We start from the raw sequence: 27,385 nt of genomic DNA, 5'->3' as shown, positions 1-27,385 counted from the left end.
AAGTCGTTCATAAAGATGTTGAACAGAACCGGGCCCAGGACGGAGCCCTGCGGCACTCCACTCGTGACTTCTTTCCAAGATGAAGATGATGCATTGGTGAGCACCCTTTGGGTTCGTTCGCTTAGCCAATTACAGATCCACCTAACCGTAGTTTTGTCTAGCCCACATTTTACTAGTTTGTTTGCCAGAAGGTCGTGGGGGACTTTCTTTCCCTTTCCCTTCTGTTTGTAGAGGAGGAGGCTTGGTTTACTGCTTCTTAAAGCTCTTCTACTCTAGAGGAGAGGCAGATGCGCACCTTTCTCTCCCAGGGCCAGCACACCATGCAGCTTTCCAACTTGGGCATTTGAAGGAGGGCCCAGGGAAAGAAGAGCAATTACCTGGAACTCAGTCGAGCTATCCTCCCTGGACTACCTTAAAAATGCCCCCACTTGCTTGCAAAGCTGTGATCTCCTTTCTGCTAGTGGTTTTGCTTCCTTAAAGCTGTTTCTACTTTCTACTCTAGAGGAGAGGCAGGCACACACCTTTCTCTCCCAGGGCCAGCACCAGCAACACACCATGCAGCTTTCCAAACTAGGCATTTTAAGGAGGCCCCAGGGAAAGAAGAGCAATGACCTGGAACTCAGTCGAGCTATCCCCTCTGGACTACCTTAAAAATGCCCCCACTTGCCTGCAAAGCTGCAATCTCCTTTCCGCTTGTGGTTTTGGTTACTTAAAGCTGTTTCTACTTTCTACTCTAGAGGAGAGGTGGGCTTCTTTTTTTCTTTGCTGCCATTACTACTATTACTAATAATAATAATAATATCCCTCACTACTTCGCGGTTCACTTTTTGCGGATTCGCTGTTTCGTGGTTTTTCAATAAACTCTAAAAGACTATTATAAATCATAAAAAATTACAATTTACAGCCTAAGGAAGGAAGGAAAGAGAAGCCAAAGGGAGAGAAAAGGATCCCAAGCGGCAACGGGAGGAGAAGGAGGTGATTTATCAACACACGATTGGTTGATAAAGACTTAAAATAGTGTATAACTACTAAAATAATGTATAAAAATTAAAATAAATATAGTGTCCCTACTTCACGGATTTTTACTTATTGCGGGTGGTCCTGGAACCTAACCCCAGCGATAAGTGAGGGAACACTGTAATACGAAATCCAAATGTATATCTCATTTGCTGTGTCATACTATGTCTTTGTGTCAATAATAATAATCTTTTAAGAAGTATTTTCCGAAGGAGAGGAAGGGAAGGAGAAAGAGAAGCTAAGAGGGTGAAAGCCTTAACTGCTATAGAAGTGTGAAAATTATAGATTTATAAGATGTTTAGTCTTCTCTGACAAAGAGTGTTGGCACCTCACTAAACAACAACTCCCAGGATCCAGTAGCATTGGACCACGGCAGTTAAAGTGCTACCAAACTGCATTAATCCTGCAGTGCAGATGTACCCATGATCGCATCATTTCCATGTTTACACTCCACTTGTCCATGGTGGTTATTAAGCTGCACTGACTTTGAGATTTTCCAAAATTTACGGTGACATGACGGCAACCTGTTAATACTCTGAAACTGGTAGCAGATAAAATATCCATCTCAGAAGAGATGACACTTGTCTCCATATTGTCATTGCAATAGAGTCAAGCAAGTCATGCGTATTCGTCTCTCCAACTGAAAAGTAAAACATGTTTACTGGCAGGAGATTCCTGTGTCGCTTGTCAGAGGTGTCATATCACCTGAAACCACTATGTGCCGGCACTCAGGCAAAGACTCTATTGATTTAGGCTCCAAATTATTGTCTGTCACGCTGTTTGCTCTTGTCATCCACAGCTGAACATGTTGCCATTTCAGAATCTGCAAGTAATTTTGCAATAATTTGCACATCCTTTGCTTGGAAGATGTACACAGTGGCAAATGCTGTGATAGTCCTGTCCCACTTTAGGCATCTGAACCAGTGGGGAGGATTTTATTTTGGTTACAAATAGATCATTTTGATGGGTTTGTGGCACCCTTTTCTATTGTTTCTCTAAAGTCCCTGCTGTTTGATACACGACACATCATTGTTTTGTTTTTGCCTACCTTGTACAAAACTGGAAACCCTTGGAAATAATACAGTGCATTCTTCTGCAACCGAGTAAGTTTCATGAAGGCAATTTGTTTTGAATACATTTTCCTGGTAGCATTCATCACTGAAATTGCACAAATGATTGCCTTTTTTTCTGAATATCTTTTACAAGCAGTCTCTATTGTAGTTTGAATTTTGTGTTCAGATGATAAGGTAAAAGGTAAAGATTTCCCCCTGACATTAAGTCCAGTCATGCATAAAGAATATTAGTACTGATATTGATATTTAGTAATAAATATGTACCGATATTGGACTAACACCTAGTTAGTAATAAGTTGTTGTTCTTCTTGTTGTTGTTTATTCATTTAGTCGCTTCCGACCCTTCGTGACCGCGTGGACTTAGTAATAAGTATGTACTAATATTGGCTCAACTTCTCATTACGTATTTATTACCAAAATATCAATATTTATTACGAAATATTATATCTCTGGTTTAAAAGAATGTACAGTACTGATATTAATATCTAGTAATAAATATGTACCGATATTGGACTAACTTCTAGTTAGTAATAAGTTGTTGTTCTTGTTGTTGTTGTTGTTTATTCATTTAGTCGCTTCTGACCCTGGTTTAAAAGAATGTACAGTAGAGTCTCACTTATCCAACATAAACGGGCCAGCAGAACGTTGGATAAGCGAATATGTTGGATAATAAGGAGGGATTAAGAAAAAGCCTATTAAACATCAAATTAGATTATGATTTTACAAATTAAGCACCAAAACATCATGTTATAAAACAAATTTGACAGAAAAAGTAGTTCAATACGCAGTAATGCTATGTAGTAATTACTGTATTTACGAATTTAGCACCAAAATATCACGATGTATTGAAAACATTGACTACAAAAATGTGTTGGATAATCCAGAACGTTGGATAAGCGAGTGCTGGATAAGTGAGACTCTACTGTAATTCAAAGTATTGCTTTTTCTCTTCTGATATATTAATCTTATAATTCCAATACAGCTGCCAAAGACTGAACGTCACTTGTATCTTTTCTAATGTCTCGTTTCATTATCTTTCTATTCGCTCTTTTTTTTTGCTATGTGTCTTTTCTTTATTTTTTGTAGCTGAGATATTATTTGCATGTCTCTTTTTGTGCATTTGGAAATGAAAAATTTGGAAACAATATAGGTAATAGTAAAAGGTTTCCCCTGGCGTTACGTCCAGTTGTGTCCGACTCTGGGGGTTGGTGCTCATCTCCATTTCTAAGCCGAAGACCGGCGTTGTCGTAGACACCTCCAAGGTCATGTAGCCTTCCATGTAGACTGCATGGAGCGCCATTATCTTCCACAGAAGCGGTACCTATTGATCTACTCACATTTGCATGTTTTCGAACTGCTAGGTTGGCAGAAGCTGGGGCTAACATCGGGTGCTCACTCCGCTCCCGAGATTCGAACCTGGGACCTTTCAGTCTGCAAGTTCAGCAGCTCAGTGCTTTAACACACTTCGCCACCAGGGCTCCGGTATACACCAGTATGGATAGTTATAAAAAACCCAATTTGCATAAATTGTAAGATGTTTAAAATCATAATCAAATGTTTCATTAACATCATTCCAACATGGTGCTCATCTCCATTTCTAAGTCAAAGAGCTGGCTTTGTCCGTAGACACCTCCAAGGTCATGTAGCCTTCCACGTAGACTGCATGGAGCGCCATTATCTTCCAAAGAAGCAGTATCTATTCCTCTACTCACATTGGCATGTTTTCAAACTGCTAGGTTGGCAGAAGCTGGGGCTAACAGTGGGAGCTCACTCCGCTCCCCGGATTCGAACCTGAGACCTTTCAATCCGCAAGTTCAGCAGCTCAGCGCTTTAACACGCTGCGCCATCAAGGACTCCTCAGATGATAAAGAAACTAGAGAGTTGGCATGCTTTTGTATGAATTGTTACATACCACCTTGAAGAAACTATTTTTTAAATAAATCAGCCAGGTTGTGATCCAATGCTTTCAAGTCTCCAGAACAGAGATGTGGGGAGCAGCAGGGATTTTGGCATCAAGCCCCGGATTAAAATTTTATGGCCTTTAGATGCCAGAGGCTCTTAAAACGGTCTTAAAACCATGTGTTCAGAACATTTTTTAACGACTTGCAGCAACTGTTTAAAGACCTTGCTTTAAACCTGGCACTCTCTGGATGGAGAAACCTCAACGTTTTAATCGTCTCAGCCTTAAAGAACAGCTGTTCTTGCACGGGTTGTCCTCTGGCTTTGGGTTAAAGGCTAGAGCAGGAATGAGAAGGACGAGATACAGCAGTGTCCTCTCTTTTGCATAATGCTCCCAGGTCTTCCCATCACCCCAAACCTCTTTCTCCCCTCTATAAATTATGCTGGTTGAATGAAAAGTAATGCCTCCACCTTCGTTACTTGAGTTTGGATGGGAGTATTTTAATAAATCAAACACAGAAATAAACCTTCAAATGTGCTCTTTAACTACCACTATTCACTTTTCCACATAATCACCAAACAATTGGGATACATTTCTGCCAACGATGAACAAGTTTTCTGAAGCCGTCACGGAAGAAGTTGACACTCTGTTTCTGCAACCGGTGTCTCACAGGACTCATCGTGCACAGATCTTCTGATATTCAAGCAAAGCAATCATGTGACCCACACGTTCTTGTGAAATGCCGATTATGCTTGAAATTTCTCTCTGAGTGATACGACAATCGTCCTGAATCAATCTGTCAACCTTTTGCTTGTGAAACTTGGTGGTTGCTGTCACAGGACGTTCAACTTTTTGTTCGTCATGCAAGTCAGATGTTCCCACCTCAATATCTTTAAACATACTCGCCCAACGACGCACAGGACTCACATCAACACTATCACCATAAACAGCTTGCATTCTCGGATGAATCTCCTTTGGGGTGACACCTTCTGCGGTCAAGAATTCAGTGACTGCACGTTGCTTAAGTTGCATTGACTGACTGTCTGTGCAGGGTTCCATACTTCACACTTTAACAACAAAACTGTTCAATGCTAAGGCTTCCCCATCTGCGCAGGGTTCCATACTTCGCACTTTAACAACACAACCGTTCAATGCTAAGGCTTTCCTGTCTGCGCAGGGTTCCATACTTCACACTTTAACAACAAAACTGTTCAATGCTAAGGCTTCCCCATCTGCGCAGGGTTCCATACTTCACACTTTAACAACACAACCGTTCAATGCTAAGGCTTCCCTGTCTGCGCAGGGTTCCATACTTTGCACTTTAACAACACAACCGTTCAATGCTAAGGCTTCCCCGTCTGCGCAGGGTTCCATATTTCGCACTTTAACAACACAACCGTTCAATGCTAAGGCTTCCCCGTCTGCGCAGGGTTCCATACTTTGCACTTTAACAACACAACCGTTCAGTGCTAAGGCTGCCCTATCTGCGCAGGGTTCCATACTTCACACTTTAACAACACAACCGTTCAGTGCTAAGGCTGCCCTATCTGCGCAGGGTTCCATACTTCACACTTTAACAACACAACCGTTCAATGCTAAGGCTTCCCACCAAATGGAACTGTAGAGGAGAGTCTACTGAACAAACCAGTACCTGCTGCAGACCAGTACGGTCATCTGTTGAGGAGTTACGAAGGCGGAGGCATTACTTTTCATTCAACCCTCGTATATTTTGTTCCATTTTTATTCCTATGAATCTATTAAACATGTTCTATTTTACTTCTGGGAATGGAAACATTGGCCTCCATCTGAACTAAGGTCAGGAAATAAGTTATCAAACTATTGTTTCACAATTGGAAACCGCCCTAGGTGTGGCTCAAAACAAAGGAGACTTTAGGTCATGGCAACATCCTTTATCTGCCTGGTTTGGAAAAAGACATAATCCTATCATTTCCATGCTTAGACTCCTATAAACCCATCTCTCATATATCAGCTAAAGCCATGCAATTCAGATGACAAAACTATGCAGTGCCTATGGTGAAGATATCATGTTTATTTCTTGCTGAAGACTGGTTACTTACATCACAATCATGGATAATTTAATAGGATCTTATACTCTCTGAAGAAATCTAAGAATAAATATGAAAAAAGAAAGAAAGAAAATATTTTATTCCAATGGTCTCCAAAGATGGCTGATATATCTTACATGTTTTTTGTTTGTTAAAGATACTCGATTTTATGTCGAATATATAGACTCTATCTCCCAAGGGTAAAAAAATCCACCTGTATCGTGTTACGCACCACGAAATAAAAATAAAAGTAAACTCCATTCATTGTCCAAAGCAAAGGTTAGCTATACATTAAATGTGCCACGTAGGAAGTGCTCATTGTCCAAGAAAGCATCCTAAGTCATAGGCAAAGAATCCTTCTTTGTTGAAGAAATAGCCGGAGTCCAGATCCACGTTCTGGCATTAATCCTCTACTGATTCTTCAGGCTGTAAAATAAAAGAGGGGAAAAGAGAGAATTGCTTATGCAGGAAAAACAGAAATGACTTCAGAAGTTCATTGTCCCTCATTATTGACATCTATATGCTTCTGAGTAATCCCTAATGAAACTATTCATTTTATTCTCTTCCCCACACACCCAGATCTTATTTACTGTATATTCTCGAGTATAAGCCTAGTTTTTCAGCCCTTTTTTAGGACTGAAAAAAAAACCCTCCTCAGCTTATAGTCGGGTGAGGGTCCTGGTGGGCTTATATTCAGGTCGGCTTATGGTATATTTATTATTTTTCTCTATTATTGGTATTGTTACATTTGTTATTTTACTCTATTAATTATTATTATTACATTTATTATTTTAATAATAATAATAATAATAATAACTTTATTTTTATACCCCGCCCCATCTCCCCGGAGGGACTTGGAGCGGCTTACATGGGGCCATGCCAGACACAACAATACAATAACAGCAATAAGACAATAAAACAAATTTCGCATCAATAAAACATCGACATCAGTAAAACAGTCATAAAAGTCAGCATACAGCATAAAATGTTAAAAACGAGGCTAAAACACGGATCTGGGCCAAAGTGCAGAAGACTTCAACATGGGAGAGGTAGTTTCAGAGCTAAAATAGTCAATAAAGTGCAAAGTAATAATGGCCAGGCATCCTATTGTTGAATGAGCAGATAGATCAAACTTATTTTACTCTATTGTTGTTTTACTTTTACATTTATTTTACTCTATTTTTATTACAGTAGAGTCTCACTTATCCAACACTCGCTTATCCAACGTTCTGGATTATCCAATGCATTTTTGTAGTCAATGTTTTCAATACATCATATTTTGGTGCTAAATTCATAAATACAGTAATTCCTACATAGCATTACTGCATATTGAACTACTTTTTCTGTCAAATTTGTTGTATAAATGATGTTTTCATGCTTAATTTGTAAAATTATAACCTAATTTGATGTTTAATAGGCTTTTCCTTAATGCCTCCTTATTATCCAACATATTCACTTATCCAACATTCTGCCGGCCCGTTTATGTTGGACTTATATTCGGGTCGGCTTATACTTGAGTATATACAGTATTTGTCACAGAACTCTTCCCCAGACGACATCTCAAATAAGCTGATTTTCTTCCTATCTGCTTTCTTCGCTCTCCAGCTTTCACAACCATGTGTAGAAATTGGGAAATACAATGATACAATGAATGGATGTCATTCTATTCAGACCGCATCTCAAGTGACTTGATTTTCTTCCTATCCGCTCTCTTCAGTCTCCAGATTTCACAACCATACATAGACAGTGGAGATACCGTAATGTTGGAGACTAGCCCGGAGGGGGAGTAAAGGAGAGAATTCCAGGAGAGCAATAAAACAAGCCTTTTATTATTATCACAGCTGATGATAATAACAATAATAATAATGATGTTGCCATCCCAGGTGACAGTCGCATTGAAGAAAAACAACAGGAAAAACTCAGCCGCTATCAGGACCTCAAGATTGAACTTCAAAGACTCTGGCAGAAACCAGTGCAGGTGGTCCCAGTGGTGATGGGCACACTGGGTGCCGTGCCAAAAGATCTCAGCCGGCATTTGGAAACAATAGACATTGACAAAATTACGATCTGCCAACTGCAAAAGGCCACCCTACTGGGATCTGCACTCATCATCCGAAAATACATCACACAGTCCTAGACACTTGGGAAGTGTTCGACTTGTGATTTTGTGAAACGAAATCCAGCATATCTATCTTGTTTGCTGTGTCATACAACGTCGTTGTGAATAATAATAATAATAATAATAATAATAATAATAATAATAATAATAATAATAATCTTTATTTATACCCCGCCACCATCTCCCCAACGGGGACTCGGGGTGGCTTACATGGGGCCATGCCCAAAACAATACAATATAACAGAATATAAATAGAACAACAAGTCATAACACATTGCACAATACAATAAATGATAATATACACTACATAAGGCAAAACAGCCGTAGGTACCCACATTTTGTGGGTCCGTACCATGTAAATGGCCGTTGCAATATGTGCATAGCAAACAAAGAATTTATACCTCTTGGCTTATCTAGAATTGACCAATGGCTGAGGATCTTCCCCACCTTCCACACCTACTTTGGCACAAGTGATACCAATGACCTAACTTGTTTACTCTGAGCTTTCTTCTCTCTCTGGAACTTCCTGAAGAAAGGCACCAGCTCACGGGAAGGGAGGGGCACAGGCCCTTTGTTGCACATACTACTTTGGTTCATACAAAGTGCTCACTGTATATACTCAAGTATAAGCCTAGTTTTTGAGCCCTTTTTTAAGACTGAAAAAGCCCCCCTCGGCTTATACTCGGGTGAGGGTCCTGGTTGGCTTATATTTGGGTCAGTTTATACTCGGGAATATATGGTACATTTTTCTCTATTTTTATTGGTATTATGACATTTTTTATTTTTCTCCATTGTTACTATTATTACATTTTACTCTTTTTATTATTATTAATACATTTATTATTTCACTGATATTATTATTATTGCATTTATTATTTTACTCTATTTATTATTGCATGTATTATTTTCCTGTATTTATTATTATTATTATTACATGTATTACTTTATTATTATTAAAAGGATACATAAGCACATTTACATTGAAGAAGATGAGAATGATTTGATCAGAGTTGGACAGTCTTATCTTAAATTTGAGCTTTTTGTAAATATTCAGAAACATTTGACCTACTGATGCCTCAATTAATGTAATTTTATTGGTATCTATTTTTATTTCTGAAATTTACCACCCTTGGCTTGTACTAGAGTCAATGTTTTCCCAATTTTTTGTGGTAAAATTAGGTGCCTCGGCTTATATTCGGGTCGGCTCATATTCGAGTATATACGGTATATTGTCTATATAAAGGCTATATGATACATGCAGAGGCAAAGCTATGTTAGGCAAAAGATTACTATTTTCTGACTTATGGTCCCTACAGTAATACTATGAATGACTGTCATTCTATTCAAATCCAGATCTTCTGTTATGTTGGGACCCTTCTCTCCAGGGCTTCCAGGTATAAGTCTACAAATTTTAGTCCAAAAAGTAAAAACCCCAAAACCTGGATCAACTTAGCGACATGAGTTGAACCTGGGGTTGAACCATGGATCACCAACACTCTAAGCTACAACTCTCAACCCTATAGTAGCTAACAATAAGAGATCAATGGCCCATGTGGTCTCGCCCAACTTTGTTATTCTATGACTCTATGAAATGTCTACAGCAAGGGGCAAATTCAAGCCGACACTCAAAGAATGAAAAATGGCCCAAGTCCACAATCAATTAAACGATGTTCAAAGTGAACGCAAAGCACTTAAGCGAATCAAGATAACTATTTCCTCCTTACTCCAAGAAAAGACTTTTAAATCTCATAAGGATAGATATATCGCACACACCCTTTGCAGAGGCAGGATAATTATTCAGATACTTTCCCGCAGCACACAAGTAATGATAAATTAAAAGGCCTTTAAATCCCAACTAGCTTTTATAATTATTCATCTGCTGGAATTATGATGGTGTTCCAGGCCTCTTCTTCGTATATTACTCACTTTCCCGCACGAAGTAGAAACTGCACTGAATAAACTCGTGGCTATTAATAAATGTCACCGCGATTCAGATTGTCTTTCTCTCCCTCCACTCCTCATTTTTAAAAATTTGGGGCAGATGTGCTTTATAGCTCCGGTGCTTAACCAAATTTCCTGGGGTTTAATAGAAAACTAACCATGGAGAGAAAGAGACGTCTCTCCTGAATATATTTGGATTATTCTGTGGATTTCTGCTTTTTAAAAAAGAGGACGAGGATAAATGCGGCAAAGGAAATCACTGCCCAGTAAAAAGGTTCAATTTGAGCTTTTTTCATAAAAGCTGCACTCGGGAATGGGAGAGAGGCCCCTGCTCTATGCTTCAATGGGATATTTTTAAAAATGTAGTATAAGCAAAGGATGGGTAAGACCTGTTTTTTCCCCAGGAGAAAAGCTTGATCAAAGCTTTATTTATTCATTCATTTACTTTATTTCTATCCCACTCTTCTCACCCTTGCAGAGGACTCAGAGCGGCGTACAAATGACAATATTCAATGCCGCATATTCAACAACATAGAATACATCAATACAAAACCATAAACAATTAAAACATATAAGCATCTTAAAGCTATTCAAACATAAGAGTTAAGGTACGGTACTCACGTTGATAAGTCAACCCATAGGTTGAGACATCTTTAACTATTAATGACCCTATTATGCAAACCAGCATAGTGTTGAATGATGGCTTGGGAACTCAGGGTTTGAATTCCTGCTTGGCCATGGAAACCCTTTGGGTGATCTCGGATGAGTCACACTCTCTCAGCCCTGGAAAAGCCCTTAATAGGTTTTCCTAAGGTCTCCGTAAGCCAGAAATGAAGAAACACAACAAAAATAATGAGAGAATTCCCTCGGTCCACTAGCATGACTGGAGGAAGTTGGTCTCATTGGGAGATCAAGAGTTTTCTAGGGAGAACCTTTCAAATCCACAAATAATCAAATCTGCAAAAGTCAGAACCACAAATGTGGAAAGATTACTGTATTTGTTTGACTACATTGATAACGTCTCTGAAATTTATTTATCTAATTTATTTACCACATTTATACCCCGCCCTTCTCACCCGAGGGGACGCAGGGCGGCTTACAAAAATTGGCAAAATTTAATGCCCAAAATGCAATCATAAAAACAAAACAATATAAACAGATCCATTATTAACATTGTTAAAGCACATGATAAAAACCTTAAAAACGTATATATAATTAATTCCATTGGGACTGGGGCCCAGATTTAGCCAATTCAAGGACTGTAATAATAATAATAATAATAATAATAATAATAATAATAATAATAATAATAATAATAATAATAATATGATCCATTGGAACTTATGCCACAAGTACCACATGCCAGCAGTAAAGAACTGGTGGGATCACAAACCTGCAGAAGTATTGGAAAATGAGCACGCAAACATACTGTGGGACTTCCGAATCCAGACTGACAAAGTTCTGGAACACAACACACCAGACATCACAGTTGTGGAAAAGAAAAAGGTTTGGATCATTGATGTCGCCATCCCAGGTGACAGTCGCATTGACGAAAAACAACAGGAAAAACTCAGCCGCTATCAGGACCTCGAGATTGAACTTCAAAGACTCTGGCAGAAACCAGTGCAGGTGGTCCCGGTGGTGATCGGCGCATTGGGTGCCGTGCCAAAAGATCTCAGCCGGCATTTGGAAACAATAGACATTGACAAAATTACGATATGCCAACTACAAAAGGCCACCCTGCTGGGATCTGTGCGCATCATCTGAAAATACATCACACAGTCCTAGACACTTGGGAAGTGTTCAACTTGTGATTTTGTGATATGAAATCCAGCATATCTATCTTGTTTGCTGTGTCATAATAAAATAATAAGCCAGTCAAGGTGGTCCCAGTGGTGATCACTGGCCAGCACTTGAAAACAATTGCCACTGACAAAATTACCATCTATCAGTGGCAAGAGGCCACCCTACTCAGATCTGCACACATTATTTGCCGATACATCACACAGTCCTAGACACTTGGGAAATGTGTGATGTGTGATCGAATACAAAAGCCAGCATACTGATCTTGTTTCCTGTATACTAATCTTGTTGTGTATCAAATAATAATAATAATAAGAAGAAGAAGAAGAAGAAGAAGAAGAAGAAAAAGAAGAAGAAGAAGATCGCACAGACAGACTACAAGCAGAGACATAACGCCGATGCTCAGATGATTCATTGGAACTTGTGCCACAAATACCATCTGCCTGCAACAAAGAACTGGTAGGATCACAAGCTGAAAAAGTTACAGAGAATGAACATGTCAAGCTAATCTGGGACTTACGAATTCAGGCAGACAGAGTGTTGGAGCACAATATTCCTGACTTCACAATCGTGTTAAAAGACAAAGTATGGATTGTTGATGTTGCAACCCCAAGTGATGGCAGAATTGAGGAGAAACAACTGGAAAAGCTGACACGATATGAGGAATTAAAGATCGAATTGCAAAGACTCTGGCACAAGCCAGTCAAGGTGATCCCAGTGGAGATGGGTGGCCTGCACTTAAACACAATCGGTGCTGACACAATCCCCACCTGCCAGCTGCAGAAGGCCACCTTACTGGGATCTGCTCGCATTATTCGCCGATACATCACACAGTCCTAGACACTTGGGAAGTGTCCAATGTGTGATCCAATACAACAGCCAGCAGAGTGTCTGCTGTGGACTCATCTTGTTGTGTTTCTAATAATAATAATACTACTACTACTAATAATAATAATAATAATAGCTATTAAAATATTTTTACACCACTTTTCTCTCTCTCAGAGACTCAACGCAGTGAGAAGTGATAAAAACAAAACAATATACAGAAGGAACGAAGGCGTGCACGTCCCTCCGCCGCTTTGGAGCTGGCATGACCTCTTTAGCCGAGCACCGCGTAACTCTTGCCATCCACTTACCGCCGGTCTCCATGGGAACCGGTTGTGCGATCGGCACAAACAACACACTTGACAAACGGCATGGCATCTCAATGCCCCATGCGTGCCTCACTCCGTTTGCTGGATTTTGTTTTCATGCTTTTTGCATGGGAAGGGGAGACCGTGTTTGTTGCGAGAACAACCGGTTCCACAATGCCTCAATCATTCTGGCTTGTATCCCAAGCCCCTAATTAAAGTTTTTTATCTTTGTCCTGCACACCAGATGTTTTTTGGAGGGTCTGGACGCATCGTTCGCAGCAAGCCTGCTATTTTGAGGGGGCGGAGGAAACCTCGGTGCCATCTCCAAGTATAGCAACCAATCCGGAGATGGGATGTGACCAGTTTGAGCCAAGCTCCTCTTCGAGAGATAGAGAACCCGGCCCTGGCACATCTGAAATGAAACACTGCCAGCTTTCCAAAAAAGTAAAATTGAAAAACTCCATATATTCAGCATAGTTTCCAAGTTGGACCCGGGTTGTTCTCCAGGGTCCCTTTCACACAACACAACGATAGTACTTTATCCCACTCTAATTCTTACGAAATGATGCTGTTTTGTAGCCTTGTATATTTTGATTACACGTCTCGTCAGTTTGCTTTGTATTATTTTGTGTTCTTTATTTGCATTTTGGCTCGGTGGTTTATTCTGCAGTTGTGCTCGCATAGCTTTGTGATTTCTTATTCCTCCTTCCCTCTGTGTATGTGTATGGGTGCTCACACATATATTTTAGATTGCAAGCCTGCAAACATATATATTTTAGATTACAAGCCCTTTGTGTTGCTTGTTTTATTGTAAAGTGCCAAGTACACTTTAGGAAGCGGATGTCACCAAGAGCTGGCACGGCACAGCTGGCTTTCCATATCCACAGATACTGAGTCCATGCATTCAACCACCCACTGTGTGTATATATATTTATGCACCTAATCAAAGTGACAATATGTGTATGTGTGGCTGGGGTGTCCACTTACACAGACAAGCTCCTGCCTCCACAAACAGCTATAGCTCCCGTTGTTCAAGCTCTCCCTGAATGACATTGCACATTATAGAGAGCGCCATTAATATATCCAACAGCCCTGCCAATGTCCTCCACAAACACCATACTGCCCACCACCAAGTGTAGACTTTCATGCAGAAATAATTTAATCCTATATTTTCTATTTTTCCTCCACCACAGACATCCCAGTGTTTTTGACTCTCTCCATCGGTGTGGAATTTGCACGATCCCACCCACTGCTTCTCCCATAACCTATTTTTTTCTATGTTGCACAGCAGACACAGGAATTGATCAGCATCTGAACATACTTGGGGAGAAGTCACCATGATTTATTGGATATATATTTACTGGGATGTACAGTTTACTTGCAATCTAAGAGCACTCTGAACTCCGCCAACAATGGATCTAGAACTCACTTGGCGCACAGAACCCCATGACCAACAAAAAATACTGCCGGTCTTTGTGGAAAATTCACCTTGATTTGTGGGAGTTGTAGTTCATCTACATCCAGAGAGCACTGTGAACCCAAACACCGACGGATTTGGACCAAACTTGACACACAAACCCGATATGCCAAAATTTGATTACTGGAAGGGTTTGGGGGGAAGTGATCTTCCTTTCTGGGAGTTGTAGTTCACCCACATCCAGGGAAACTATGACCTCCACCAATGATGGACCTGGACCAAACTTGGCACAGGAACCCCCATGACTATCTCAACCTACTGGAGGGGTTTGAGGGGACTGGCTCACCATAATGGGAGTTGTAGTTTACCCTTATAGCCAGAGAGCACACTGAACCCCACCCATGATACATCCAGAGCAAATTTGCTCAACATAACAAGCTTTAAGTACGGATGAAGTTTCTCTGAGTTAACCTGGCATGTTGTGAATTGTAGTTCACTCACAAACTGATGCATTTTGTTCAATTAAAATGGACTTTTTCAAATAACCCGGGCAATGCTGGGGACCCAAGCTAGGATATACATAATTCCAAAAAGCAAACCTTGTTTTTACATTTTGTATAGGGGCATCCTTTTATTACACAGTTGTAAATAATGGGACTTGAGAATCCACAGATTTTGGTATCCACAGTGGGTCCCAGAAGAAAAACCATGTGGATACCATGCCAGTAAAATAATGCAGACTCCATGGAGCGAGAGTTGCCAGATATACAAGCTGGGTTCAGAAAAGGCAAAGGAACGAGAGAACAAATTGCCAAAATCCGCTGGATAATGGAGGAAGCCAGGAGTTTCAGAAAAACATCTACTTCTGCTTTACTGACCATTCTAAAGCCTTTGACTGTGTGGATCATAATAAACTATGGCATGTTCTTGGTGGTATGGGGATACCAAGTCACCTTGTCTGTCTCCTGATAAATCTGTATAAAGACCAAGTAGTAAAGACCAACAGTCAGAACAGATCACGGAACAACAGACTGGTTCAAGATTGGGAAAGGAGTGCGGCAGGGCTGTATATTATCGCCCTCCCTATTCAACTTGTATGCAGAACACATCATGTGGCTTGAGGAATCCAAGGCCGGAGTTAAAATTGCTGGAAGAAACATGAACAACCATAGGTATGCAGATGATACCGCTCTGATGGCTGAAAGTGAGGAAGAGCTGAGGAGCCTTATCACCAAGGAGGAAGAAGAAAGTGAAAAAGCTGGGTTGCAGTTAAACGTCAAGAAAACCAAGATCATGGCAACTACACCTATTGATAACTGGCAAATAGAGGGAGAAAACGTGGAGGCAGTGACAGACTTTCTATTTCTAGGCGCAAAGATCACTGCAGATGCAGACTGCAGCCAGGAAATCAGAAGACGTTTGAAGAAAAACCATGTGGATACCAAGAGCCAATGTATAATTTGAACAGTGGACTAGAACTCTGGGGTTGTTTTTCATATAGTTTAATCACTTTTCCCAATTTGATATTTTATGCATTTTAAGTGTGGTTTTGGTTCTTGTAGGCTCCCATGAGTGTCGTGACACAGCCGCCTCTTAAAAAGCCACACACATAAAGGAAAGTTCTTAAATGTTTATTAAATGATATTTTAAACTCAGAAACACTTAACTGCAGTGTTTCTCTTCAAAAGTAAATGTCTTAGTTCAAAAGGAGTTAAAAGCAAGAACAAAAGGATAAACCAGATTATCTAACTTGATAATCCGCAGCAAATGTAACAGAAACGTTACCAGAACTGACACCACTCAATGCTGTGGCGCAAAGGGCTGGAAAAGAGCAAAATGCTCCCAAAAGGCAGCAAGCAGAATCGTAGTCGAAGCCAAGGCCGAGTTTCAAAGACCGAAGGGAGAAAACCAGAGACGCCAAGCAAGCACAGATGAAGGTCAGGAGCCAGACCGGGTTCAGAAGCCAGAAGAGCCGAAGTATGAGCGCCAAAGCAGGGACGCCAATGCAAACGCCAAATTGGAAGTGCTAGAACAGAAATGCCAAGGCAAGCGCAGAAATGGAAATGCTGGAGCAGAAACACCAAGACAAACGCCGAACTGGAAATGCTGGATCAGAAATGCCAAGGCAAACGCCAAGCTGGAACGTTGTTGTTAAGAGCCGAACAGGAGTCAGAAGCCAGGAACACCGAAGCAGGATTCAATCCGGATTATCAGGAAGCTGCACAGCCAGGACCCAAGGAAAACAGGCAGCGACTAAGCAATGTCCCCAAAACGACACCTTGCCTTCTGCAAGGCAATAGTTCTCCAAACCCTAGTTTTAACTTACTCGTCGAAGTCCGATGCTGATGAGACCTCCGCCCTTTCCTCATCAATCACAGCTGATCTTGATTTTGTTAGTGGACCTTGCCTCCCATCCTCCAGCCCCTCCATCTCTGTTCAAGACTTAGATCTCCCCATGTCCCAGAAGTATGAGAGGCTTGCCAATCCCCTGATGCAGCCCCATGGGCTGGCTCATCATCCACATTTATTTGAGTCCAGTCAGCACTCTCCATCTCACTCCCAGACCCATCATTCCCAGAGAATCCCTCAAAAGTCTCCTCATCCGTGGGAGCAGTGAGTGTGTCCCGGATCCTTTTCCTTTCTCTTTCCTCATCCGACTCCTGCTCTCGAGTAGACCTTTTAGTTCTTCTACTCTCTGCGAAATCATCATCTAGTATGGACTCCTCATCACTAGAAAACCCATAAAACGTCTCATCCTCTGAAGGAGCCATAAGTATTTCCCAGACCCACTTTCCTTATTGTTCTTCATCAAGCACTTGCTCTCTATTAGCCCTTTTTCTCCTTCTAGCTGTTTCACCCATAGAACCATTACTGCCCCTTGGCCCAACTACAACAATGAGTCTTGAACTGGGCATGAGAACAGAGGTAGCAGTGGTAAAGATAATGTTTTTCCTTGCTTTCCTACCTCCGTAGTTGTGATAGAGGCATGCTTGAGTTGATCCAAAAGCAGAACACCTGCCATTGCTACTGCTTCATGAAATCATTCTGGGAAATCATCCTGGCGAACATTGACCCATGTGATCTGCTTCTGCTCAGGAGAGCGAAGGTCCCCCAAATAGGCGTCTATCTTCATTTTACCACCCGGCATTTTGGCTGCCGTGAAGCCATCTCACCTCTCTGCGTCCTTTTCGCTCTTGTCTGGTTGGCCCGCCGCCAACTCAATTCAAGATATCAAATTTATTTTGATAATATTAATGAGAAAATAAATTGAACACATATTAAATGTTCCCTTAGAGGAGCCGTGGACCAAGGCGCTCATCCGCCGGTTGGAAACACAAAGTGAAGGGACTGGAAGACAAAAGTTTGGAAGCCCAAAGCAGCCAGGCCTTGCAAAGCCTGGCTTAGGGCAAAGATCCAAACTTCTAATGTTAGACTTTCCACGTAAAGAAGTTACTGTATATCCTCGAGTATAAGCCTAGTTTTTCAGCCCTTTTTTAAAGACTGAAAAAGCACGCCACGGTTTATACATGAACTGCTAGGTTGGCAAAAGCTGGGGCAGACAGCGGGCGCTCACTCCGCTCTCCGGATTCGAACCTGTGACCTTTCGGTCTGCAAGTTCAGCAGCTCAGCACTTTAACATGTTGTGCCACCGGGGCCTCTAAAGACCTCTAAAATTACAACTCCGCCAATTCCATAGCATAAAGCCATGATAGGTAAAGTGGTGTCAAACTGCATTAATTCTACAGTATATATGTACCCTAGGTAGGTGGCGACACAAAACGCTCTAAATCCTGAATTTGATAGCATGGCATGCAAAGCAAACAGGCCTCCAACACCAAATGCCCAGAGACTGTTTGTTTGCAGGGATATTGAATGGCATGCTGCCACTTTCCTCTTTGTTACCCCGCCAAGTTAATGCCAAGCCAAACCAAAATGCTTCCAAAGTGTCTGAGAGCAAACATCGAACGTGTATCAAAGCCACTGCAGAGACCTGATTATGCAAAGAAAACAACCAACGGAAGGAAGGCCCGGCCAGGTGAAATCTCAATACGCACAAAAGCATGGTGGGATAATAGGGAAGGTGTAAATATGAAATCTGATGGAAACAAAGTACCGTATATACTCGAGTATAAGTCGAATTTTTCCGTCATTTTTTAGGACTGGAAAAAAAAAACCTTGGGTGAGGGTCCTGGTGGGCTTATATTCAGGTTGGCTTATACTCGAGTATATATGGTACATTTATTATTTTTCTCTATTATTATTGGTATTGTTACATTTATTATTTTACTGTATTATTGTTGTTACTTTTACATTTATTTTACTCTATTTCTATTATTATTATTATTAATAATAATAATAATAATAATAATAATAATAATACATTTATTATTTTACTCTATTTATTATTACTGTATATACTCGAGTATAAGCCTAGTTTTTCAGCCCTTTTTTAGGACTGAAAAAAAAACCCTTGGCTTATACTCGGATGAGGGTCCTGGTGAGCTTATACTCAAGAATATATGGTACATTTATTATTTTTCGCTATTATTATTGGTATTATTACATTTATTATTTTACTCTATTATTATTACATTTATTATTGTACTCTATTATTGTTGCTAGTATTACATTTATTTTACTCTATTTTTATTATTATTATTAATACATTTATTATTTCACTCTGATCTTAATATTATTATTAAATTTATTATTCTATTCTATTTATTATTACATGTATTATTTTACTCTATTATTATTAAAAGGATACATAAGCACATTTACATTGAAGAAGATGAGAATAATGATTTAATCAGAGTTAGACAGTCTTATCTTAAATTAGAGCTTGACATAAATATTCAAAAACATTTAACCTACTGATGCCTCAATTAATGTAATTTTTTGGTATCTATTTTTATTTCTGAAATTTACCACCATCAGCTTATACTTGAGTCAATGGTTTCCCAGTTTTTTTGTGGTAAAATTAGATGCCTCGGCTTATATTCGGGTCGGCTTATGTTCAAGTATATACAGTACATTTATTATTATTACACTATATTATTATTAAAAGGATACATAAGCACATTTACATTAAAGATGAAAATAATGATTTAATCAGAGTTGGACAGTCATATCTTAACTTACAGTTTTATATAACGATTCAAAAACATTAAAACTACTGATGCCTCAATTAATGTAATTTTATTGATATCTCGGCTTATACTGGAGTCAATGTTTTCCCAATTTTTTGTGGTAAAATTAGGTGCCTCGGCTCATATTTGGGTCGGCTTATATGCGAGTATATACGGTAATCAATGCATTGCAAATACAAATGCTCAAACATGTAAAACAAAGAGGGCAAAACATTAAAAGGTCAAGAACAAAGTATACACAGGGCTTCTCGATTCTACTTTGTTTATAGCATTTTCCTCAATATAGTTCTTGTTATTAATTGGACGGGATAAATATCCACAAAACAGATATGGCGTTTTGTTTGGAATGAGGGAAAAACATGAGACAGTTAATAAATAAACAAAATAGATCTCTCTTCTTCTTCCTCCTCCTCCTCCCCATATGCCTTTGGTAACTTTTGCAGCTTTCCAGACGTGCATATCTCAGTCCGCATATCCCTCATTTTTTTCCGCTCGGAAGAAAACAACTCTAAGAATAAACCGAGAGAGGAAGGAGAAGGATCAAAGCAATTGCTTACCGAAAACCGGTTGGGCGAGTGCCTCTAATTGTCATTTCTAATTAAATTTGTGAACATTCTGGCTGATGAATTTGATAATATCACGTTTCCTTTTTTTCTCGACTTTATTAGTGTCTCAGGAGGCACTAAGCAAATGTAAATCATGATGAATAAGTGATGAGAGATTACATTTTAGAAGCAATGATATGAATGTTAATGGGGAAGAAAACAAGCCAAACAGATGGAAGGCTGCTCTCCTTGTGCCGGGATGGATGGAGCTGTCCATTTCCGGTCGGGATGTCTTTTTTTCACATCTGTTAATTCACGAGTCTCTTTCGTCCCATTTCCTCTCTAATCTACCAAATTGTGTGTGTGTGTGTTTTCAATACGCACAGAATGCATATCAAAAATAGGGTTTTCAACTCATATTTTTCAACTGCTATGGAATCCAATCCTGGGATTTGTAGTTTCACTCTTTCTCAGTGAAGGCTAAAGACCTTGAATAACTATAATTCTCATGATTCCATAGTTTTGAGCCATAGGAGTGAAAGTGGTTTCAAACTGCATTCATTCTACAGTATAGATGATCAGGATATCATCATGGCAGGAAAAGTGGTATTATACTACTAGACATATGTAGCATAAAAGGACCCCTGGACATGTCAATGTTTTAATATAATAATAATAATAATAATAATAATAATAATAATAATAATAATAATACTTTATTTATACCCCGCCACCATCTCCCCAGCGGGGACTCGGGGCGGCTAATGAAAACTAAATGACATTCTCAGATACCTCTCTTTTGAAAGTACAGTAGAGTCTCACTTATCCAACATAAACGGGCCAGCAGAATGTTGGATAAACGAATATGTTGGATAATAAGGAGGCATTAAGGAAAAGCCTATTAAACATCAAATTAGGTTATGATTTTACAAATTAAGCACCAAAACATCATGTTTGACAACAAATTTGGCAGAAAAAGTAGTTCAATACGCAGTAATGCTATGTAGTAATTACTGCATTTATGTATTTAGCACCAAAATATTACGATATATTGAAAACATTGACTACAGAAATGTGTTGGATAATCCAGAACGATGGATAAATGAGTGTTGGATAAGTGAGACTCTACATATAGTTTATTACAAAAAAAATCCAAGAACAGATTACAAATCTTTTTTTAGAATTGGAAAACATTGGGTTGGGTTGGGTTGGGTTGAGTTGGGTTGGGCTGAGTTGGGTTGGGTTGATTTGGGCTGGATTGAGTTGGGTTGGGTTGATTTGGGCTGGATTGAGTTGGGTTGGGTTGGGTTGGATTGAGTTGGGTTGGGTTGAGTTGGGTTGGATTGAGTTGGGTTGGGTTGAGTTAGGTTGGATTGAGTTGGGTTGGGTTGAGTTGGGCTGGATTGAGTTGGGATAGATTGAGTTGGGTTGGGTTGAGTTGGGTTGGGTTGAGTTGGGTTGGATTGAGTTGGGTTGAGTTGGGTTGGGTTGAGTTGGGTTGGGCTGAGTTGGTTTGGGCGGGAGACTACCGTTTCCAGAATTCCCCCATTGGGAATTAGAGGAGTTATAATCCAAAAAAGTACCTCCCCCCCATCAAGAGTCGTGACCTAATAGTATTGTCTAGTGAGCTTCCCACTCCTCAAAATGGCATCCTGGTAGAGCAGAGACAAGGGAAGGCCATTGCATTGCGATGGCAGCTGAAGAAGAGCGTTGCAAGCTCTCTAAGGTTCGTGAATGGAGCCTGATTGGAAGCTGCACTCAGCAGTTTATTGAAACTCTTATTTAAGTCCTTTGCAGCACGTCATACATCTGGCACATTGCTATGCATGTAGAATAACTGCCTGAAATTATCTGCCATTTTTGCAGGCAGAGAAGGTGGGCATTTTACCAAATATCTCCAGCCCCTAAAGCAGTGGTTCTCAAACGTGTGGGTCCCCAGATGTTTTGGCCTTCAACTCCCAGAAATCCTAACGACCTCACTCCAAACTCCAGGATCAGGTCCAGTCTGGGATCAGGGCCAGTCTAGAATCTGGGCCCATAACCAAATTGTCAGAGTATTTGCAGCGCAGCAGTAGTTGGATGGAAGCAGTGGAGCGCAGAACGAAGAGACACTCAGAGACGTTGGTAAAACTATTTACAAAGTTTTACTGTATCAACACAAACAGACTAACAGACGACAGATGAACACAGAACTCAAACTCTAGGCAGACAGAACTCAACTGAACTGACACAATCAGTTTGCACAAACACTTGTGTCTGGATACTCCCTAGTTCCAGCCACACATCAAGGTCATCATAGCTTCTTGGCAATTAACTCCTTCCACATTATGGTACATTCTGGATGATGCAATCAGTTGCAATACAGGCAAGGCACAAATTGCATTTAAATACTATCAATACACAGATCCCACATTAACATGGTAGACTAGCTGAGATTTCTGAGAGTTGTAGGCCAAAACACCTGGGCACCCACAGGTTGAAAGCCACTCCCCAAACGACATTTTCTTGGGGTTCCCATGACTCTAGCACACTATATTTATTTTTTTCTTCATGTTATCATGGTAGATAGTTGGAGGCACATCGTAACTGAATTTCTTCATAGGGTAAGAAATAGGCCAACTACTACTCAAGGGAAGAACTTAGCAATTGAAATATGAGTTGCAAACACGTCAAACCACCCGTTGTTACAGCCTTGTACATTCGCTAGAGTTAGAAGCACAGAACCTCAATGGAAATGGAAAATAATGTGATGAAATAATAATACTTTTTATATTCAAAAGTTCATCTTCCTAAAACTCTGGATTCTCCAGTACTGCTCAATAGACAACTTCTGACGGAAGTCATGCTAGATATTCCTAAGGAGAACACTTATCTAGGAATCTCTTGGTCTGCCAGTGTGATTATGTGGTGAATGTCCACCAGAATGTGCAATGGAGAACTGGAGAGATGTTCTATCTATAGACTGAAGGACTAGTAAGATGTTCTATCTATAGGCTGGAGGACTAGAGGGACGTTCTATCTATAGACTGGAGGACTAGAGAGATGTTCTGTCTATAGACTGGAGGACTAGAGAGATGTTCTATCTGTAGACTGGAGGACTAGAGAGATGTTCTATCTATAGACTGGAGGACTAGAGGGACGTTCTATCTATAGACTGGAGGACTAGAGAGATGTTCTATATATAGACTGAAGAAATAGAGAGATGTTCTCATTCATCATGGTGATCACTCCTGGCTGAGGATAATAGTCCTCCAATGGTAGAGTCTTTGTGGTGAATCTGTAAATTCTGGATCCACATGGCCTTTCACATTGAGGACATAGATTTCCAGATGGAAGGCTGTCCTGACAAAGATTTGTTCTATCTAGAAATGTTATCCCTAGGAATCTTTACGTTCTCCAGCATAGTTCTATGGTCAACTTCTACTACAAATTGACCATGGAGACACCTGGTGGGTCCTGGAGATCTCTAGAGAGAACATTTCAACCCACAAAAGTCAAATTCTGTTGTGGCTCAGCCTTTGCCTTTGTGTGATTCTGATGAAGATTCTGGGTTTTATGTGCATAATGATGGGATCCAGGATGAATTTGAGGATGACTCTGAAGCTGGGAATTATAGGAGCGTTCCAGCTGTGGGAAATGAAGAGCAGGGAGTTGTTCCCATGGGAATAAATCATGATGTTGTTTCTAACGAGGAATTTCAGGTGCAGGGGGGGGGGGGGGGAAGGGAGGATAGCGCTTTGCCGCCTGATACCAGTAATGAACTCAGTGGCTTTGACTCTGGGGATCTCGATCGGGCTACGAGACTGGAATTTAGAGAGTTGCGGAGAAGCCTTTGCATAGCCAATGAACGAGAATTCAAAGGCAAAGGAACGCCTTTATGTCATGCTTTTAAAACAGTCTGCTCGTAGAGAGCTCTCTGTCAATGCAACTCCATCGCTTGATCAAGAAGCAAATCTGCTTTCCTGTGCCAAGTTTGCTTTCCTGTAATATCTCATGGATATATTCTGTTTGTTGGGACTTTTGGCTTCCATGAAAAGGACCTTGTTCTATGCTCTATGTTTCTATGGACTTATTGCTTACAGCCTTGGTTTTGTACCTATCTTTTGGAACTGATCTTTTACCCTTTTATGAACTATCATTTGCCTGTTTTCTAAATAAACTACAAAAACTACAGTAGAGTCTCACTTATCTAACACTCGCTTATCCAACGTTCTGGATTATCCAATGCATTTTTGTAGTCAATGTTTTCAATACGTCGTGATATTTTGGTGCTAAATTCGTAAATACAGTAATTACTACATAGCATTACTGTGTATTGAACTACTTTTTCTGTCAAATTTGTTGTATAACATGATGTTTTGGTGCTTAATTTGTAAAATCATAACCTAATTTGATGTTTAATAGGCTTCTCCTTAATCTCTCCTTATTATCCAACATATTCGCTTATCCAACGTTCTGCCAGCCCGTTTACGTTGGATAAGTGAGACTCTACTGTACTTCCTATGTGTTGCTTGATGTCTTTAGCAAGGTGAAGCTAACCTGAGGTGCGACAAATTCACAAATGCATAGGGCCAACAATACAACTCTCAGACAACAACAATTTATAATGATGTAGGCTAGGGGATTCTGGGAGTTCATTAACTGAGCAGTGGGTCTCATTTTGCAGTCGTTATATCTGATATTTCCTACAATTTCCTCTCTCCGCATGCATTCCTGACATCCCAGTTTCAGCCAGGTCAACTTTTTAAATGTATGTATATAACTCTCTCTGGAGCTGAGTTCTAGGTTCCTTTCATAAAACAGAGCCGGAAGCTTGTAGCCCAGAGGGGCAGAAGAAAGGTCTGGAGGAACATCATTTGCATTATCCGAAGACGGCGACGCAATAAAAAATTCAGCAGAAAACCTTTGGTCAAGGCCTTTCATATTCATCGAGGCCGGAGGGACGTGCGGAGGAAATTGCAAAGAAAAAATACAGAACATTATCGAAAGACGATGATCTCTGTATGAGAGAGCCAATGGGAAGGGAGGGAGAATATTTTCTTTATGCTTTCTTTTGCAAGAAGCCAAAGACATATTCAGGTGGCAGAGATCCTTGAGGAGAGGTAGACCTAAAGTTAGAAGAATGGTACAGTAGAGTCTCACTTATCCAACATTCGCTTATCCAGTGTTCTGGATTATCCAACGCAGTCTGCCATTTAGTTGTCAATGTTTTTGTAGCCAATATTTTCAATACATTGTGATGTTTTGATACTAAATACATAAATACAGTAATTACTACGTAGCATTACTGCCTATTGAACTACTTTTTCTGTCAAATTTGTTGTATAACATGATGTTTTGGTGCTTAATTTGTAAAATCATAACCTAATTTGATGTTTAATAGGCTTTTCCTTAATCCCTCCTTATTATCCAACATATTCACTTATCCAACGTTCTGCCAGCCCGTTTATGTTGGATAAGTGAGACTCTAGTGCAGGGGTCCCCAAACTAAGGCCCGGGGGCCAGATCTGGCCCTCCAAGGTCATTTACCTGGCCCCCGCCCTCAGTTTTATAATATAATATTTTATATCAGTTTTAATAATATAATATATTGTATATACATATAATATTGATAATAATATTATGTTATACAATATAATACTAATAGTAATACCATATAATAATATTAATTATATGTTATATATTACATATTATATAATAGTATAGTGGTATAGTTCAATATAGTAATATATAATGCTAATATTGTGTTATGCTAATAATATAATATATTATATGTACATACAGCTGCTCTGAGTCCCCTTCGAAGTGAGAAGGGTGGGATATAAATGCAGTAAATAAATGCAGTAAATAAATAATTAATTTTAGACTTAGGCTTGGCCAAAGTCTGAAATGACTTGAAGACACACAACAACAACAATCCTAATTAACTTGACTATCTCATTGGCCAGTGGCAGGCCCACACTTTCCATTGAAATCCTGATAGGTTTATGTTGGTTAAAACTGTTTTCATTTTTAAATATTGTATTGTTTTTTCATTGTTGTTGTTGTTGGACTACAAATAAGACATGTGCAGTATGCATAGGAATTTGTTTTGTTTTTTTCAAATGATAATTCGGCCCCTCCACAGTCTGAAAGATTGTGGACCGGCCCTCTGCTTCAAAAGTTTGGGGACCCCTGCTCTAGTGCAGTGATGGCCAACCTATGACACGCGTGTCAGCACTGACACGTCTAGCCATTTTTGCTGACACGCTGCCGCATGCAGATTAATTGGATGACTAATGTCTTTTGTGGCCAAATTTGGTGTGATTTGGTCCAGTGGTTTTGTTGTTTACTCCATGGGAATTATGCACATTACATTTTTATATATTATATATATAATCATTCTATTATTATTCTATTATTATTGTAGTATATTATTATATTATTACTACTGAATTATTACTATTATATTATTCATTATTCATGACTACATTGAAACTACAACTGAGAGAAATCAGCGTGGAAACTGCAAGAGGTACCATAGATTGTTGTACATGGAAATAATGGCAGTAAATAGTTTTTGATTTATTAAATACAGTTATATATTACAATTATATATTTTTGTTATTTAAACTATATATAATGTGAAATTATGTTTTTTTTTCCCTCTTGAAGTGACACACTACCCAAGCCATGCTAGATTTTTTGGTGAATTTTGACACACCAAGCGCAAAAGGTTGCCCATCATTGCTCTACTGTAATATAATCTGATTCAACAGGAGATTTTATATATATAAATTGTGCTCCCAGAAGGTTTTCTGAATCAGGGCTTGATGGGGGTGGAACCCAACTGGAGTATTTTTGAATTGTTTGTAGGGTGGGTGGAAACTGTGAAATCACTGAAAGAACAGTCTGGGTTTTTGTGTGTATATATCTTTCCATTTGAATATGTGGAACTGCAAGTGAGCAACGGTGAAATGATGCCCTCGTGCAAGGACGGGCTTGCACGATTTCACCACCGGTATCTCAGAACAATGAGAGAATGGTATTACCGTATATACTCAAGTATAAGCCGACCCGAATATAAGCCGAGGCACCTAATTTCACCACAAAAAAACTGGGAAAACATTGACTCCAGTATAAGCCAAGGGTGGTAAATTTCAGAAATAAAAATAGATACCAATAAAATTACATTAATTGAGGCATCCGTAGGTTAAATGTTTTTGAATATTTACATAAAGC

General features: G+C 39.7%; 1 protein-coding gene across 8 annotated transcripts in view; it reads right to left on the bottom strand.

Moving 5' to 3' along the window:
- Positions 1 to 6,020: 6,020 nt before the first annotated feature.
- Positions 6,021 to 27,385, bottom strand: part of zmat4 (zinc finger matrin-type 4) — a 221,977-nt gene continuing 200,612 nt past the window's right edge. For all 8 annotated transcript variants that reach the window (XM_062960821.1, XM_062960818.1, XM_062960817.1 and 5 more), the window contains one exon: positions 6,021 to 6,482. In XM_062960821.1, coding sequence (XP_062816891.1) covers positions 6,459 to 6,482 — 24 coding nt within the window. In that variant the 3' untranslated portion in view covers positions 6,021 to 6,458. The remainder of the gene's footprint in view (positions 6,483 to 27,385) is intronic.

Source organism: Anolis carolinensis, unplaced genomic scaffold (assembly GCF_035594765.1).
Source record: "Anolis carolinensis isolate JA03-04 unplaced genomic scaffold, rAnoCar3.1.pri scaffold_8, whole genome shotgun sequence".
In the NCBI taxonomy this organism is placed as follows: Eukaryota; Metazoa; Chordata; class Lepidosauria; order Squamata; family Dactyloidae; genus Anolis; species Anolis carolinensis.
This window is presented reverse-complemented; position numbering and strand designations above follow the sequence as displayed.